This window comes from Carcharhinus amblyrhynchos, chromosome 2 (assembly GCF_965287045.1).
Source record: "Carcharhinus amblyrhynchos chromosome 2, sCarAmb.v2.hapA, whole genome shotgun sequence".
Taxonomy (NCBI): Eukaryota; Metazoa; Chordata; class Chondrichthyes; order Carcharhiniformes; family Carcharhinidae; genus Carcharhinus; species Carcharhinus amblyrhynchos.
Window position 1 is genome coordinate 137,062,520 of NC_137325.1, and position 15,744 is coordinate 137,078,263.

General features: G+C 38.9%; 1 protein-coding gene across 1 annotated transcript in view; it reads left to right on the forward strand.

Moving 5' to 3' along the window:
• The window catches only part of rheb (Ras homolog, mTORC1 binding), a 94,600-nt gene that overhangs the window by 64,204 nt on the left and 14,652 nt on the right, over nucleotides 1-15,744 (forward strand). The window contains exons 3-6 of the mRNA XM_080213183.1: nucleotides 8,386-8,453; nucleotides 11,939-12,021; nucleotides 14,794-14,850; nucleotides 14,946-14,993. Coding sequence (XP_080069309.1) covers nucleotides 8,386-8,453; nucleotides 11,939-12,021; nucleotides 14,794-14,850; nucleotides 14,946-14,993 — 256 coding nt within the window. The remainder of the gene's footprint in view (nucleotides 1-8,385; nucleotides 8,454-11,938; nucleotides 12,022-14,793; nucleotides 14,851-14,945; nucleotides 14,994-15,744) is intronic.

Sequence of the window (15,744 nt, forward strand, 5' to 3'; positions counted from 1 at the left end):
GAAAAAGATGAAAACCATTAGTTTTTCAGAATTTTAAACACTTCAATCACGAAAGGGTTAATTCTGCAGTAGATTCCAAAGTACAGTGAACGTGAGGTAGAAGCGTGAAGCTAAAAATTGTTGTTTGCTTACTATGCAGTTGGAACTGAGGTGCTATTTTTAGCATTGACAGGTTGCAGAATCAACTCGTGCATAGTACGCTGTGTTATCCTTGTCTATGGGTCAGTTGCTGATGCTGTTGGAATTGTAATGAGGGAGAAAGGTGCTTTCTTTGAGCATTTTCTTTTCTTGTTCTTCAGTGCTTACGCAGCGTTTATCAGTAGATTTTCATCCACTTACTTCGTAACAAAGGATATTTCGATGTGCAAGTATTTGTGTGGTGAGCAAGATTTGTTACACACTAAGAAACATTATTATAGTTAAAAAGTGTTGAACAGGAAGTATATTTGTTTTGTATGCTTTAAGACTTTTCCATTGTTATGTGAATTCATTAATTTGATACTAGGGGAATGCAGATAACTGCAAACATACATATGCTTCCTCCATCAGCAGCACTCCTGGTATAGTAGCAGTTGTCAGCATCTTTAGGCACATGAAAATATCAGGTTTGATTCTGACCTTATTTTGCAATGTGGCAGGCAACCATGTCCATAGCCCAGTTGTGCATGCAAATTCTTCTCAGAATGTGAAAGGCCAGGGAATAATAAAGCACTAATTGGGAATTTCTGTAATGATGACTTTTATATTTTTTTCCCAAATACCTTTAACTTCAAGCTAACCACTGGGCATTAAAGCCTTCAGAAGCAGATGTGTAGTAATTTGCTTCAGCTAACACAATTGATTAGCTATCCTGCTACATTTGAATTGTTTGGAGGATTTTAGTTTGTTTGTATTTTAACTAGGTTTTCTAGAGTACTGGCTCTGGTTATTTAATATATGTTGGATGTTGAAGACACAACAGGAATGTCTGTATTTCAATTATAGATTTGCAATTAGGATTGAATATCTAAAGAACTTTGTAGACATGGAGTTTGAATAGTTAACTTTTGATCTGAAATGAGATGCAGGATTGTTCCAGAGTCCTGTTATGCTCCTGTGGTTTAATGCCTGGATATTTGTGGTTCTTAAGTTGGTAACTTAAGGTGTGAGGTTATCCACTTTGGCAGAAATAATAGTAGGAGGGATTATTATTTTAAAAGGCGAAAAGCTGCAGCATGCTACGGTGCAGAGGGACCTGGGGGTCCTTGTGCACAAGTCGCAAAAACCCAGTCTGCAGGTGCAGCAGGTGATCAAGAAGGCGAATGGAATGTTGGTCTTTATAGCGGGGGGGATAGAATATAAAAGTAGGGAGGTCTTGCTGCAACTGTACAGGGTACTGGTGAGGCCGTAGCTGGAGTACTGTGTGCAGTATTGGTTGCTGCATTTGTGGAAGGATATATTGGCCTTGGAGGGAGTGCAGAGGAGGTTCACTAGGCTGATACCGGAGATGAGGGAGTTGGACTATGAAGAGAGACTAAATAGACTGGGTCTGTACTCGTTGGAGTGTAGAAGGATGAGGAGGGATCTTATAGAGACGTATAAGATAATGAAGGGTTTGGATAGGGTAGAGGTAGAGAGATTCCTCCCGCTTAGAAAGGATAGCAGGACTAGAGGGCACAGCCTCAAGATAAGGGGAGGGCAGTTTAGATCGGAGTTGAGGAGGAACTTCTTCACTCAAAGGGTGGTGAATCTTTGAAATTCTTTGCCCGTCGAAGTGGTGGAGGCTACCTCACTAAATATATTTAAGCCACGGGTAGATAGGTTTTTGATAGACAAGGGAATTAAGGGTTACAGGGGAAAGTGGAACAGATCCACTTCAGATCAGCCATGATCTTATTGAATGGCGAGGCAGGCTCAAAGGGCTAGATGGCCTACTCCTGCCCCTATTTCTTATGTTCTTATGTAACGTTGGCATGCTGCGGATGTCTCTTGTCAATTACTATTGCATCACATTAGATGCTAGTAGGACCTTGCTTTTTGGATGCAGATTTTCAAAAGAAAGCAAGTCTGGAGAGGTTCACAATCTCTATCGTGTCATCAAAAATTGTGCTCAAGTTTCATCATTTTGTAAATTTGGGGTATTCTTCAGTAGTTACGTTTTTAGTGTATTGTATCTTGAAGTCTTGATGTTTTATTTTATGATCTGGGAATTTGTAAAGCTCAGTTGATTCAATGGATCAGCTGTCTGGCACACATTTTATTACACTTTCCAGGGTAGTGTTTTGTTCACTTGTTGAAACACCAAAGGCCTCATACCATTGTGATCCTCAGGTGTCTTTAGAACTTCACAGCGGGTCAGACGATTTAGCTAGTTACCAGGCAATCATGACTTGGCAGACTTTAAATTGGATTTTTTAAAAGCATAAGTTTTTTTATAGCCGATGCTTTTAAGTTTAATTTTTGATGAGTAACTAGATTAGAATTTCCAAAATGTCTTTAATAAAATACTGCTCTGTTGAATCTGAGAGGATGCCAAACAAAATTGTTAGAATGATACCAGAACACAGACATTCCACCTGACTAGGTGGATTGAACAGGCTAGGGCTCACCTTTTTTTTGAAAAGGCAGTCTGAGAGATGATCTGGTGGAGGCCTCATTATGAAAATGTTTGATAGCGTTGATGTTGAGATTCCAATTTGCAGACAACACTGGGGCAATTAATATTAAATATTCACTAAAAATCCACCAAGAAATTGGGGAGAAGTATCTTTATCTGGGGAGTGGTTAAAATATGGAACTCATTGCCACGGAGAATGATGGTTTGAGGCAGAAAGCAGAGATGAATTCAATGGGAAGCTAGATAAGTACATGAGAGAGAAAGGAATCAAAGAATGTGTTGTGGTTAAATGAAGAGGAGTGGGAGGCACAGTCTTCATGGGCCTCTTGCGCCAAATGGTCAGATTTTGTGCAATGAAAACTTTGTAAATTGTAATAACTTTTGCAATATAGGTGCAGTTTACTCACCAGTGGTTAGAAACTTGCTCAAAGTGCAACATCAACTCATATGCATAATTTTGTTGAAGGGGGAATGTAGGGATCTGGGTTCAGTTGTAATTTACAACAGGATAGAAAGGTGTGCATCAATACTGTACTTTGGCTTTTGAGCAGGTTCAGCAGAAATGGAATCTTAGGAATTTAGCTGAATACCTTGGTGTCGTATCATCCTAACGTTAGTTATATGGCAGAATCACTACTTCCCTCTGTGCGCACTAATCAGTTTATATACAGAGTTGCCCAGACTGCTGCCTGTGGAGTTGGATGCCAGCTGAGGATTGTGTTTTTCTCCTCAACCTGTGGATGCTTTCACAGGTTTGTTGGAGCACAATTCAATTGATCAGCTAGGGCAGCAGCCTCGGAGGAACCCTTTTGCCTGTGGCTGACCACATATCAGACAATGAAAATACATTTCTGTAAAACTGCAGGTAGCTATAATATGATTGTGCAACAATTTTCTGGGTTGCGCATATGAATTAGGAGCAGAGGTAGGCCCTTCAGCTTGCCCTGCCACTCATTAAGATCATGGCTAATCTGACTGGCCTAGCTCCATTTTCCTTTTCCCTTTCCCTCTGTACTCTGACTCCCTTGTCAGTGAACAATCAACTAACTTAGTCATAAAAATAGTCAATGAGCAGGCCTCCATTAGTTACTTGGGGAAGTGAATTCCACTGACTCTCAGCCCTCAAAAATTCTCCACATCTGTCTTCGGTGGGAGACCCCAAAGCAGTTTCCTAATTTTGTCTCTCCCACAAAGGGAAACACCCATTTAGTATGCATCCAGTCAGGTTCCTTTGTTTCAATGAGATTATCCCTCATTCTTCTGAATTCCACTAGATACAGGCCCAACGTGCCCAGCCTTTCCTTGTAAAATTATTCCTTCATCCAGGAATATGTAGGATAAATCCACTGCTAATGCAATAATGTCCTTCCTTTAAATCAGGAGACCAAAACTGTGCACAGTACTCCAGATGTGTTTTCCCCAACAACTGTAGCAAAACATCCCTTGATGTCCCATTCCCTTCCCCAGCACCAAACAATTCCATTCTGTTTGTCTACCTGATCACTTACGATTCTGTATATTCACCATTTGTAATTCATGTACGAGGACACCCACATCCCTTTGTATCCTCCAATTTCTGCAATCTCTCCCCATTTAAATAATGTATTTTTTAAATTCTTCCTGCCAAACTGGACAAGTTGCTTTTTCCCACATTACACCCTGTCTGCCAAATTTTTGCCCACGCAATCTGCCTATATTCCTTTGCGGACTGAGAAATAAGTCCCTTAAAAACAATTTTAGAATAGTTGGAATGCCAGGGAATCGCTCCCCAACAAAGGTTACATTGAGTCATAGATTTACTGTCTCCTTCCAAGTAACATGTGACATTCCACCTTTGGAAACTGCTTAAATAAGTTGACTTGGGATGTCATTGTCTATGGAATACGTCACTTGTACTCCAGCTAGAGACTCCTGAGTTTGCTTCCCTGTATCTAAAGCTACCTCTTCTGTCTGAACAAGGCACATATGATCCCCATTGGGGCCAAGGGCTAATTGATCTATTTCCATGGAAGGGTTAATAACTCAAGAATAAGTTATTCAAACAACTTCATTCTTTTGACTGTAAAAACATTTTACTGGGTACAAAATCGTTTTTTTAAAAATACTGCAGTAAATTTCCTCAAAGTTTCTCCTGCTCCTGCTGTAATTTTGAAACTATCCAAGAGTCAGCCCCCTTTTATGCATGTAAAGGGTTCACACTGAGCTTGGCAGTTGTCATGGCAATGGAATGAGAGAAGTGAAGAGAAAATTCACTGAGTTATCTCTGGTCAGAATGTGAGTGCATTTTATTAAGAGAACCTTTCCAGTTAAAATGCTGTGTTAAGCCAACAAAATGAGTGCTGCAGGATTACATTTATAGTAATCATCGCAGCGGATAGCACAGTTTCTTCTAATCTTCCCACAGTAGGGGTTTCACCTAGTTGAATTTTGGCCACCCAATTTGAATAGGAATTTGGTTCCACAACCCCCACTTTCAGCAACCTGCTTTATGGAGAAGGGGAGAGGATGAGAACAACAAATGCCAAGGAAGCCTTGTGGTAAGCTGGCTTTTGGAAAACTGTTTTCTGTGAAACTGAACAGCAGTCACATCAATATGTAACAGGTTATTCTTTTCTTAATTTCCTGCACGTAGTGACGGTGGCTTAATCAGCTGAATGCATTGTAAACAGAATACTGAAAAGATGTTAATGATTTATTTAAGACCTGTTTTAATAAATATCACCCTTTCTTTGAAAGGATCAGCCTTTAATCACCACAGCAATGGTTATAATTCCGTACAATGGTAAGAAGTACAAAGGGCACAAGATTAATCATATTTTGAAGATTATCACCCTGTGGAGCCTGTAATACAGATTCAATATACTGTCTGTCTTTCAGCTTGGAATGATGCGTTTGAAGCATTTTCACCCTTGAAATGGAGACCATACACCAACCGTTTTTAGTCAATGTGAAAGCATTTATTTGTTTTGGATGTACAGCATTTTTAGTGTGAAAGCGTATGTTAGAGTATAAAATTCTGAATTGAGAAGATAAAGTAGGCTTGAATAGTGCAGTTCTTTTGTAAAGGCATTTTATTCTTTGGTCAATTCTTATTCATAGAATCTTTATGGTACAGAAGGAGGCCATTCGGCCTATCATGTCTGCACCGACTCTCCAATAGAACATCTTACCCAGGCCCTATCCCCATAACCCTGTGTATTAACCTGCTAACCTCCACATCTTTGGACACTAATGGGAAATTTAGCATCGCCAATCAATATAACCACATCTTTGGACATCTTATTCAGTGAGAAGTAGGTTTGAAAATTGTATGTGATTGTGATACCACCAATGTTGATTCTAGATTCAAGTTCTGAACCTTACTTCGTTAGAATTCTTTATTACTCATGGGCAGTTAGAGTTGGTGACCCAAATACATTTACTGTTTATGTCTTTATCAAGGGCATGCCATCAGCGACACAATATCATTTGCAGATTAATGCATTCGTCATGAACATAACGTGCTTTTTCCTTTTAAGTTTCATAGAATCCCTACAGTGCAGGAGGAAGCCAATCAGCCCATTAAGTCTGCCCCAGCTCTCTAAAAGAGCATCTTACCCATGCCCAACCCCCTGCCCTATCCCTGTAACTTCGCAGATTTACCATGTTGAATCCACCTAACCTATGCATCTTTGGACATTAAAGGGCAATTTGGCATGGCCAATCCACCTAACGTGCAACTCCTTGGATTGTGGAAGGAAATAGGAACACCTGGAGGAAACTTGCGCAGATACTAGAAGAACATGAAAATTCCACACAGTTAACCAAGGCTGTAATTGAACCTGAGTCCCTGGTGCTGAGAGGTAGCAGGGCTAACTACTGTGTCACTATGCCATCCATTTGCTTCAGTGCTGCCCATTATTAGACTATTCTGTTGGCCTTAAGAGCCCCAGTGGTCAAGAAGTGACCTTGACATTTGCTGATATTGAAATAGTAGTAGTTTTTGGTTGGAGCTATGTTTAGGTGTGGAAAACCACACCTAAACATCGTTTTGCAAAGGTATTCAAATTGAATTCTGTTCACCAGATTCAAGCGCACATCCCAGTGAAAGCAGAGATTTCTGGCATAGTTCTCCAGGGCCACCACTCCTTCCTCCAATTCATCTTTCCTCCTTCCAACACAGATTTTAGCTTGCTGGCATTAGCTGGGCAGTGCAGTCTGACAAAAGTAAATTACTGCGAATGCTGGAATCTGCAACCAAAAGAGAAAATGCTGGAGAATCTCAGCAGGTCTGGCAGCATCTGTAAGGAGAGAAAAGAGCTGGTGTTTCAGTACAGACGATCCTTTATCAAAGCAGTGCAGTATGATCTGTAGTTCATTAATTTCACAGTAACTTCATTGCAGTGTTACTGCAAACCTTGTGTCCAATAAATAAACTTAATGCTGCCTGCCTGCACCACACATTTCACCAGCCTTTCCATCCAGATGATTCATTCTTGTGCTCTGTTGAGAATAAGTAAGGATTTATAACACAATTAGTATTGATGCCAGATTTTGTAACTAATACATTTTTCTCTTGGCATTATTCTAGTTTGTAATATTGTTTCATTGCAATCTTGAAATGTGTATATCTTATAGCTGCCTCAACAATCAATCTTGCATGCTTCAGATCTTCATTTTAGAACTTTAAATTTAGCTACATCTCTTAATGCTAGTTATTTTCAGATGCCTTGGCCCATTGGCTCTTGTGCTGCTTAACAACAAAAAATGGGTTCAAATCGCACTCCAGAAACGTGAACATAGTTTAGTGTAGTGGTTGTAGGAGCTCCTGTATTTCAGGTGACTCTTTAAACCAAGTCATCATCACTGAGATGAACATAAAGGATTTTGGGCCACTATTGGAAGAAGAGCAGGAGATTTCAGCTGATGATTAATATCCATTAAACAAGATTATTTGATTATTTACTTATTACATTGCTGAATATGGGTCCTTGTGCACAAATTATGTGGAAATTTTCACAATTACTTTTCCATTGATTTAATTGTCAATTTGATTCATTTAATGCAACTTAGTTAAGTTGCCCTGCATGTTGTGATTAAACATCAAAAGTACTTATTCTGGGACTTAGGTTAAGAAATGCATTATATAAATTCAAGCTATTTTTTATTATGTTAGCCAGAGTTCGATGTAATATGGAGTGTGTGGAGACTACTAGGATACTCTTGTTGAGTGTCATGGTCCATTTTTGAACATGCTGATAGTTTTGATCATTAATTATCTCGACTAGTTTTCATGTGCTGGACAGTGGAAAGAATTTTGCAAATGTGAGAAATGCTGAAACAGTTTCTTTGTTGTTATTTTGAGCTAGAATTTACAAAATACTATGGGTTCAGTTACCAGTTTTCAGCTCATAGCTTTTACTCAAATGTTCACTGTTTCATGGTCATATTCAATCTCATACTATAGACATAGAATCTGTTTGGAATGTATTCTACTCCAGTGTGAAATTCTGAAAGTTTCAAAATTTAGCACGGTCTCTGAATTGTAATAGTTGTAATGCTTCCAATATTTTTCATTTCTTAGAAACTTGAGTAAAATTTTAAATATCAAGCTTCAATGCAGTAATGCAATGAGACTTTGCATTTGAAAAAATGTCACTCTGCCCTTTGATAGTTCAATTACGTTTTGTTTTTGGATACCTTTTGAGCTAAATCTATCAAGAAACTATTGTTCCTCGTTTATTATGCGTTGATTTCTTTGTTTGCCAGGACCTTTTTAATGCATTGCTTTTTTTCTTGCCTGTTTTCAGCATTTACTAAATTGATTACCGTGAATGGGCAAGATTACCACCTGCAGCTTGTGGATACAGCTGGACAGGTAAGGATAATCCTGCTCCATCAATGGATTTGCTGTTCTAAGCGGATGTATTCAGTGAAATGCACCATTGTGCTAGAGGATTGTACGGTTAATGAATTGTTATATTGCTGAGTTTAATTCACTGTTTTTGCAGTACTCACCATACTAAGCAAAATTGATATCAAAAATATTACAACAACGCAAGTTAATGATAAATATAATTATGCAGAAATATCTGACTGTCAATGGGTAAAAATCCTGGAGCTCCCTCCCTAACAGCACTGTGCGTTTACCTACACATCTGGAACTACAGCGGTTCAAGGAGGCAGTTTGCTTGCTACCTTCTCGACTGCAACTGGGAATGGGCAATAAATGCTGGCCTATCCAGTGACGTCCTCATCCCTATATGGATTTCTTTTTTAAAAATTCATTCTAACCAACTAGCTTAACGTGGTTTAGTGTTGCCATGAGATAGCTACAATAATACAACTTCACTGAATCTGTTGCACTTCAGTAGTTTTTGTTCTATTTCCTCCTCCTCCTCTCCCTCCACCCTCTTTCTAAGGAAAGAATAAAGCAAATTTTTTTCTTGAAAGATCTGCTTGACTAAAAGATATTTAATGCATCTATTATTCAGCCAGTAGGTATGAACCATCATTCATTTGAAAATAAGGAATTTGGGATGTAGGGGGAAAGAGAGGCAAGCTGCCTTTTTAAGATATTCTCTTATTTATGATTCACTTACTTCCAAACATTTTGGTTTATCCCGTCAAAAATCACTGCCTTCTGCTGTTCTCCTAAGTTAGAGTTTGCATTTTGTTTCTCCAGATTTTCTCATTATTTACTTATTAATAGCCTTCCTTTCAGTGTGTCCTTTTTAACATGGGAAGCTGTTGGACGTTACTCTTCTGTCAAAAATGCATCTCAGTCTGTGACACTGCAAGTACCTGTCCGCCTTGTCCACAAATCGCCAATAGAATTTTCTTTTACAATTTGGATTGTAATTGGCAGAGGTTTATTTTTGTTCACAGGATATGGGCAGTGCTGGCCAAGCCAGCGTTTATTTTTCATCCCCAATTGCCTTTGAGAAGCTGGTGAAGAACTGCCCTCTTTGAATTGTGCAGTCAGTGTTACGCTGTTACAGGCTCAATAATGTTAGGGAGGGAGTTCCAGGATTTTGATCCAGTGACAGTGAAAGAGCGACAATATAATTCCAAGTCAAGTTGATTTGTGACTTGGAGGGAATCTTGCAGGTGATGAGGTTTCCATTTATCTGCTGCCCTTGTCCTTCTAGATGGTAGAGATCACAAATTTGGAAAGTACTTTGATGGAGCCTTGGTGAGTTGCTGCAGTGCAGTCTGAAGGCGGTATACACAGCTGCCGAGTTGCATTGGAGGTGGAAGGAATGAATGTTTAAGATGGTGGATGGGGGTAGCAATCAAGTGTGCTGCATGGTCTTGAATTGTGTTGAGCTTCTTGAGAACAGCAGTTATTGGAGCAGCACTCATTCATGCAATTGGGGAGTATTCCATCACACTCCTGACTTGTGCCTGCAGATGGTGGGCTGGGCAGGCTTTGAAGAATCCGGAGGGGAAGAGTTCTCTGCAGAATTCCCAGCCTCTGACTGACTTTCAGCCTCCATATTTATATGGCTGATCCAGTTCAGTTTCTGATCAGTGATAATTCCATTGAGGGTTGTGGGGCCTTCAGTGTTGCATAATTCCAACTGCAGCGTTGTTTATATGCAGGCCATTAATTCCATGCCAGGGCAAGAACTTTGACCTGTTTTTCCTAGCTGCAGGATAGTGAAATGTCTTATCCTTTTGGCAGAGTAATGGCCGTGAAAAAGTCAGTTCTTTAAATTTCTGTCTTGAGAAAAAAAATCTGGTAAAACCACAAGTGTTTTTTAACCTGGCGGCAAAGTTCTTGATTAGGTCAATTTAGAGGAGCTCAATTTCCAGCAGCTACTGATATGAGATAGACCCTGCTAACTGCAATCGTACTGTTCATTGGTTTCTTGAGCACCTGTTCAATCAACTTGCAGATGACTATTACAGTTGTCCTATATGTAGAACTTACTGGCGCCTTCACTTTTTTTTAAACCAGCAAACCTGTGAATGTAGGATCCTTTTGATTTGCTGTTTAGGCTGTCATGTATATTCACATGAAGGATCAGTGAACTTGCAAAGATAAATTCTTTCTACTTCAGATGGCATCCCAAAAGTTATTCCTTTGGCAGCACCTCACTTTGCTATTTAAGATTGTTCCATTCATCATCCTTTTTCCATCTGTTAGTGTACCAAGAATCTGTGTTCCATAAATTATTTTTGAGTGCGTGGGCAATTTAAATGCAAAGCTGCTTTAAACATTTTTGTATGGCCACGTACATGTTGAAACTGAAAGGGATTGGCATGTATGTGGACTTTTGGATGGCCACACAGCTTAGAGGGAATAAATGTACTGAAGCGATTCGAACTTGTTGCCACAGAGGACAGTACAATTTGACCAACAAGGCAGATAAGTTGAGGGCACAAATTAAATATGGGGTATGATGTTATTGCTGAGACATGGTTGCAAGAGGAGCAGGATTGGATTCTAAGGAAAGATATGTTGGCTTTGGAAAGGGTCCAGGAGAGGTTCACAAGAACGATCCCTGGAATGAAGAGCTTGTCATTGAGGACGCTGGGTCTGTATTTGCTGGAGTTCAAAAGGATGAGGAGGGATCTTATTGAAACTTGCAGGGTACTGTGAGGCCTGGATAAGTGGACATGATGTTTCCGCTACTAGGAAAAACTAGAACCAGACGGCACAACCTCAGGCTGAAGGGACGATCCTTTAAAACAGATGAGGAGGAATTTCTTCAGCCAAAGAGTAGTGAATCTGTGGAAATCTTTGCCGCAGAAGGCAGTGGAGGCCAGATAATTGGGTGTCTTTAAGACAGAGATAGGTTCTTGATTAATGAGTGCAGGAGTTATGGGGAAAAGACAGGAGAATGGGGAAGAGGAAAATGTCAGCCATGATTGAATGGTGGAGCAGACTCGATGGGCTGAATGGCCTAATTCTGCCCCTAAGTCTTACGGCAGCTGAATATTCCAGGCATTAGCTTCGATAAATCTTCAGGGGCGGATGCAGTGTGTGCCAGGCTGTTGAATGAGGTCTTTTAGTCAAATGTCTATTTTATACAAAACGTTTTTGGCTCCTAGCCAGATTGCCCCCAAAACCCAGGGTCTGGCCAAGGTTGTAACAACATAAATATATAGTTAGTGAGAGTGACTTCTAAATGTATTCAACACTTTAATGCATACTATGAATTTAAACTCTTCTCTATTAAAACAGTGTCAATGCTGTCAGCAAAATCAGAATATTATGCATTTGAGTTCTTGTGTAGAAATGCTCGCAAGCAAATTTGCAAGTCATGATTTGAACCTTGCTTTGGTCTCTATGACTGATAGTAATGTATATTCATCACCTTGACATCCTGCCATTTGTGTCTTTTTAATCATTAGGATGAATACTCTATTTTCCCTCAAACCTATTCGATAGACATTAATGGATACATTCTGGTGTATTCAGTTACATCGAACAAAAGGTAAGAATTTGTATTTAATATTCATTTTCGGTAAGACAGCTGCATTAGCTTGTGTTAGCATATTGCTGTTTCAGAAGACAGCAATGAGCCAATTACCAGCCGTATTGATAGTTGCATTGAAGTGGTGTTATTACTTTACATTATTCAGCAAAATGACAATCTGCTATTGATGAGGAAATGCTTTTTGACACACAAAGCTGTTTTTTTCAGAAATGCTGAACATTGTTGTGTTATTGCATTAGTTATCCTTTTACAACAAGAAGCTAAAATGCCTTCCAATTCTACTATATATATTTGAGCTCCTCAAACTGCTAGGGCTTTATGAAAACAGCCTTTCAAAGGCCTGTGTGTGAATTGAGGTAGAAATGGTTTATAAGCAGCTTTGAAAAATTAGGTTACAGTCTTGAACTTCCTTCCTGGCATTGTGTTTTCTATAGAATAGAGGTTTATTTTCAGTGAAGAAGGATTCTTTAGTGGAGAAAGTGGGAAATTTCCCTCTGGATAGCATCTTTTGAGTTAAGAGTTCATGGATCTTCATGGAATAAGCATATTGAAAATCAATGTTGAGCCAGACTGGACTGAAAATGGGACAGTGGGATTAGTTTAAGATTTCTGACAAAGCCAACATTTTCATGGCTGGATAAAAGACTTCCTCAGGTAGTATCACTAGGGATCAGAGGTGGGATTCGAGCAGATTTTTTTAAAGGAAAAAATGGCTGGTCAAGTCTTGGCAAAGAATTTAAAGAAGGACCTTGTAGCTAATGCTTCGCCTCTAATGGAGTAATAGCATAAGTGAAGCAAGGAGGGTGACATTTGAGAAAATAAATATTTGTCAGGCAAGAGGTTAGTGAAAGGTTGGCTTAGATTCGAGAGATGGGTTGAAGCTGATCCCTCGAGAGACTTATTCATGAAGACATGGATTTCAAGTTGAAGACATTCGAGGAGGAAGTGTAACCTGATCTTCTTTCAGGACAGGGTGCTTGCAGCAGATGGTCAGAGCTTGAGAGTGAGTCTAGAGCATGATGCTTAATCAAATTTTCAGTCAGCACTGACTTAAAGAAGCACACCAGTGCTTTATTGTAAGTGGGAGTTGCATTCATTATCATTAGAATACAGTGCATTGTGACATTCCCAAATAACTGCACAAATTCGTTATAATATGCCCACACAATATTTCACCAAAGAATAGATGCAACTTGCTATGGTGGTCCATGGTTTTGAGCATTCAAATTAAGTTGTTAAAAATTGTATTTCCCTTCATTAAAATCATAGTTTATGCTGCCTGATTGCATTCCAATAAAGTATAAAATTGAAACATACAATTCACCAGCCTTTGATATTAATTATGAATACATTTTTCAAGCCTGTCTATGTGATGGGAACCTTTTACGTTCTTTGTATTCTAGTAAATCTTAAATCGGCAAGATTTCAGTTAAGAAAATACGTTTTCATTAACTGGAATCATCTTGCAATGTTAATTATTTATAACTGGTTTGCGAAGTGAACATATTTGGGCTTATAACTTCGCACTAAGACCTTGCTGCCTTCTAGGATGCTACTGGATGTTATTGAGGACTCCTTGAATTTTACTTATAACAATGTTGCTTTCTGGCTGCTGATTTTAATATTAAATAAGCAGAACTTTGGGAGTTTGGATGTAATGTAAGGGATAAACCTTTTAGAAGTGAGGACAAATCTCTCCATCCAAAGGGTGGTGAATCTGTGGAATTCACTACCACAGAATGTAGTTGAGGCTAAAACGTTATCTGATTTGAAGAAGAAATTAGATATAGCACTTGGGGCTAAAGGGATCAAGGGATGTTGGGAGGAAAGGGGGTTTGGGATATTGAATTTGATGATCAGTCATGAATGCGAATGGCGGAGCAGGCTCAAAGGGCCGAATGGCCTGCTGCCTACTTCTAGCTTCTACGTTTCTAAGCTCAGATATGAAGCTGACCAGTGAGTGAAATTAGAGTTTATGTAGAATGTTTCTTGATCCTAAAATGGGGAGGAGCTACCCTGTAAAATTAAGGAATTGGATCTCGCTGAAATTAATCTGAACATTGCCCAGTACAATCCAAGTGACGCTGAGTAATTCAATTGTAATACTTTAAAAAGGTTACAAATTTTGCTTCACATGTTTCACTTTTGCAGCGATTAGCAGTGAATTGTTTTATATAGCTACGCTTCTAGGATTAGTCTTAAACCAGTATGTTTTTCTAATCGCAATTTATTGTAAATTTTAATATAACTCAATTGAAGCGTTAACAATAATGCAAGATGTTTAGAGTACGTTTTTTTTTAAAGAAGGACTCTAATGACCTGTGCTGGTACTGTGCTTTCCTGGCATTCAGCATCTCTAGTTCAGCTCAGTCAGAATTGATCCACCTTTTTCCCCCCTCCTTCCTATCCCACATCCTAACCTCCCATACTTGCACCAAAACCAATCCAGGAATCTTCCACCAACGCTTCACTAATGTTAAGAGAGTGGCTTAGGATCAAGAAGACCTGATGTGCTGTGTCTTTTAGAGGTAATAAATATCAGTAAGTGTTTTGAATTTTCGAAGATGGTGAAATTACTTAGTGAGAAAATGATTTATGAATCCTAAGTATAAACTTCCCCAGTACACACATTCTGTCTTCAGAATAAAGGATGACAACTGTGAAAAGATGAGCTTGGTTATGTTAATGTGATGGGTAGTCACCCATGACTCTAGTTTGGCTAGGATTGGATCCAAATATAATTATTTATCTATTTTCTTATGTTGGCAGTTTTGAGGTGATCAAAGTTATTCATGAAAAATTGTTGGATATGGTGGGGAAAGTGCAGTAAGTAAAAAAGAAATTATTACAATTTTCAAAATTTTTTTTCTAGATTGTATTTTAACTTTGTTTTAACCTGACCATTAACTTTTCTTTTGCAGAGTTCCCATTATGTTGGTTGGAAATAAAAAAGATCTACATATGGAAAGGTAGGTATATACATATGGAAAGGTAGGTATATACATATGGAAAGGTACATGGGCAATTTGAAAAAGTATCACCAGATAGAATGTATGTAATTTAGTATTATTTCAAATGCCAAGATCTGCATTGTTTTTTCAAATTATATTTTGTAAAAATTAACATATTTCACAGTTGCATGTAGTCCTTTAATTCATAGAGGCAAGTGTTCAGAAGCTTTTTGAGGTCATTTTCCAACTTTTGTCAGTATTTCCAGCCTCATCTATTTAAATTGCAAAACCGGAAAAGGCTGGAAAATCTCAGGCCTGTCAGCATCTGTGGGGAGCAAATAGAGTCAATGTTTTGAGTCAGGATGACCCTTCTGACTCAATGTTGGTTCTATTCTCTCTCCACAGGTGCAGTCAGACTTGCAGAGATTCTCTGACATTTTCTGTTTGTTTCAGATTCCAGCATCCACAGTATTTTGCTTTTAGCCTGCACTTAAAAAGTTGTTTGTTGGTTGACTGCTTTAGACTGCCACCTCAGTTTGTGTGGCTCTTACACATTCCACAAAGGACAACATTTGGTCTATTATATCTGTTCATTTTCTCTTTTGCTTCCCTCTCCTACCACTTCTGTCAACTTTTCCTTTCAATAATTGTCTGTCTGCTCTAATAATGTGGGCCAAAATATTATATTTTCTCACTTTGGTATGCATTAATTTTCTTTTCTGCAGCCGTTTTCTTTCTTCCGGTGCATGATAAGCAGTGAACACCCTCC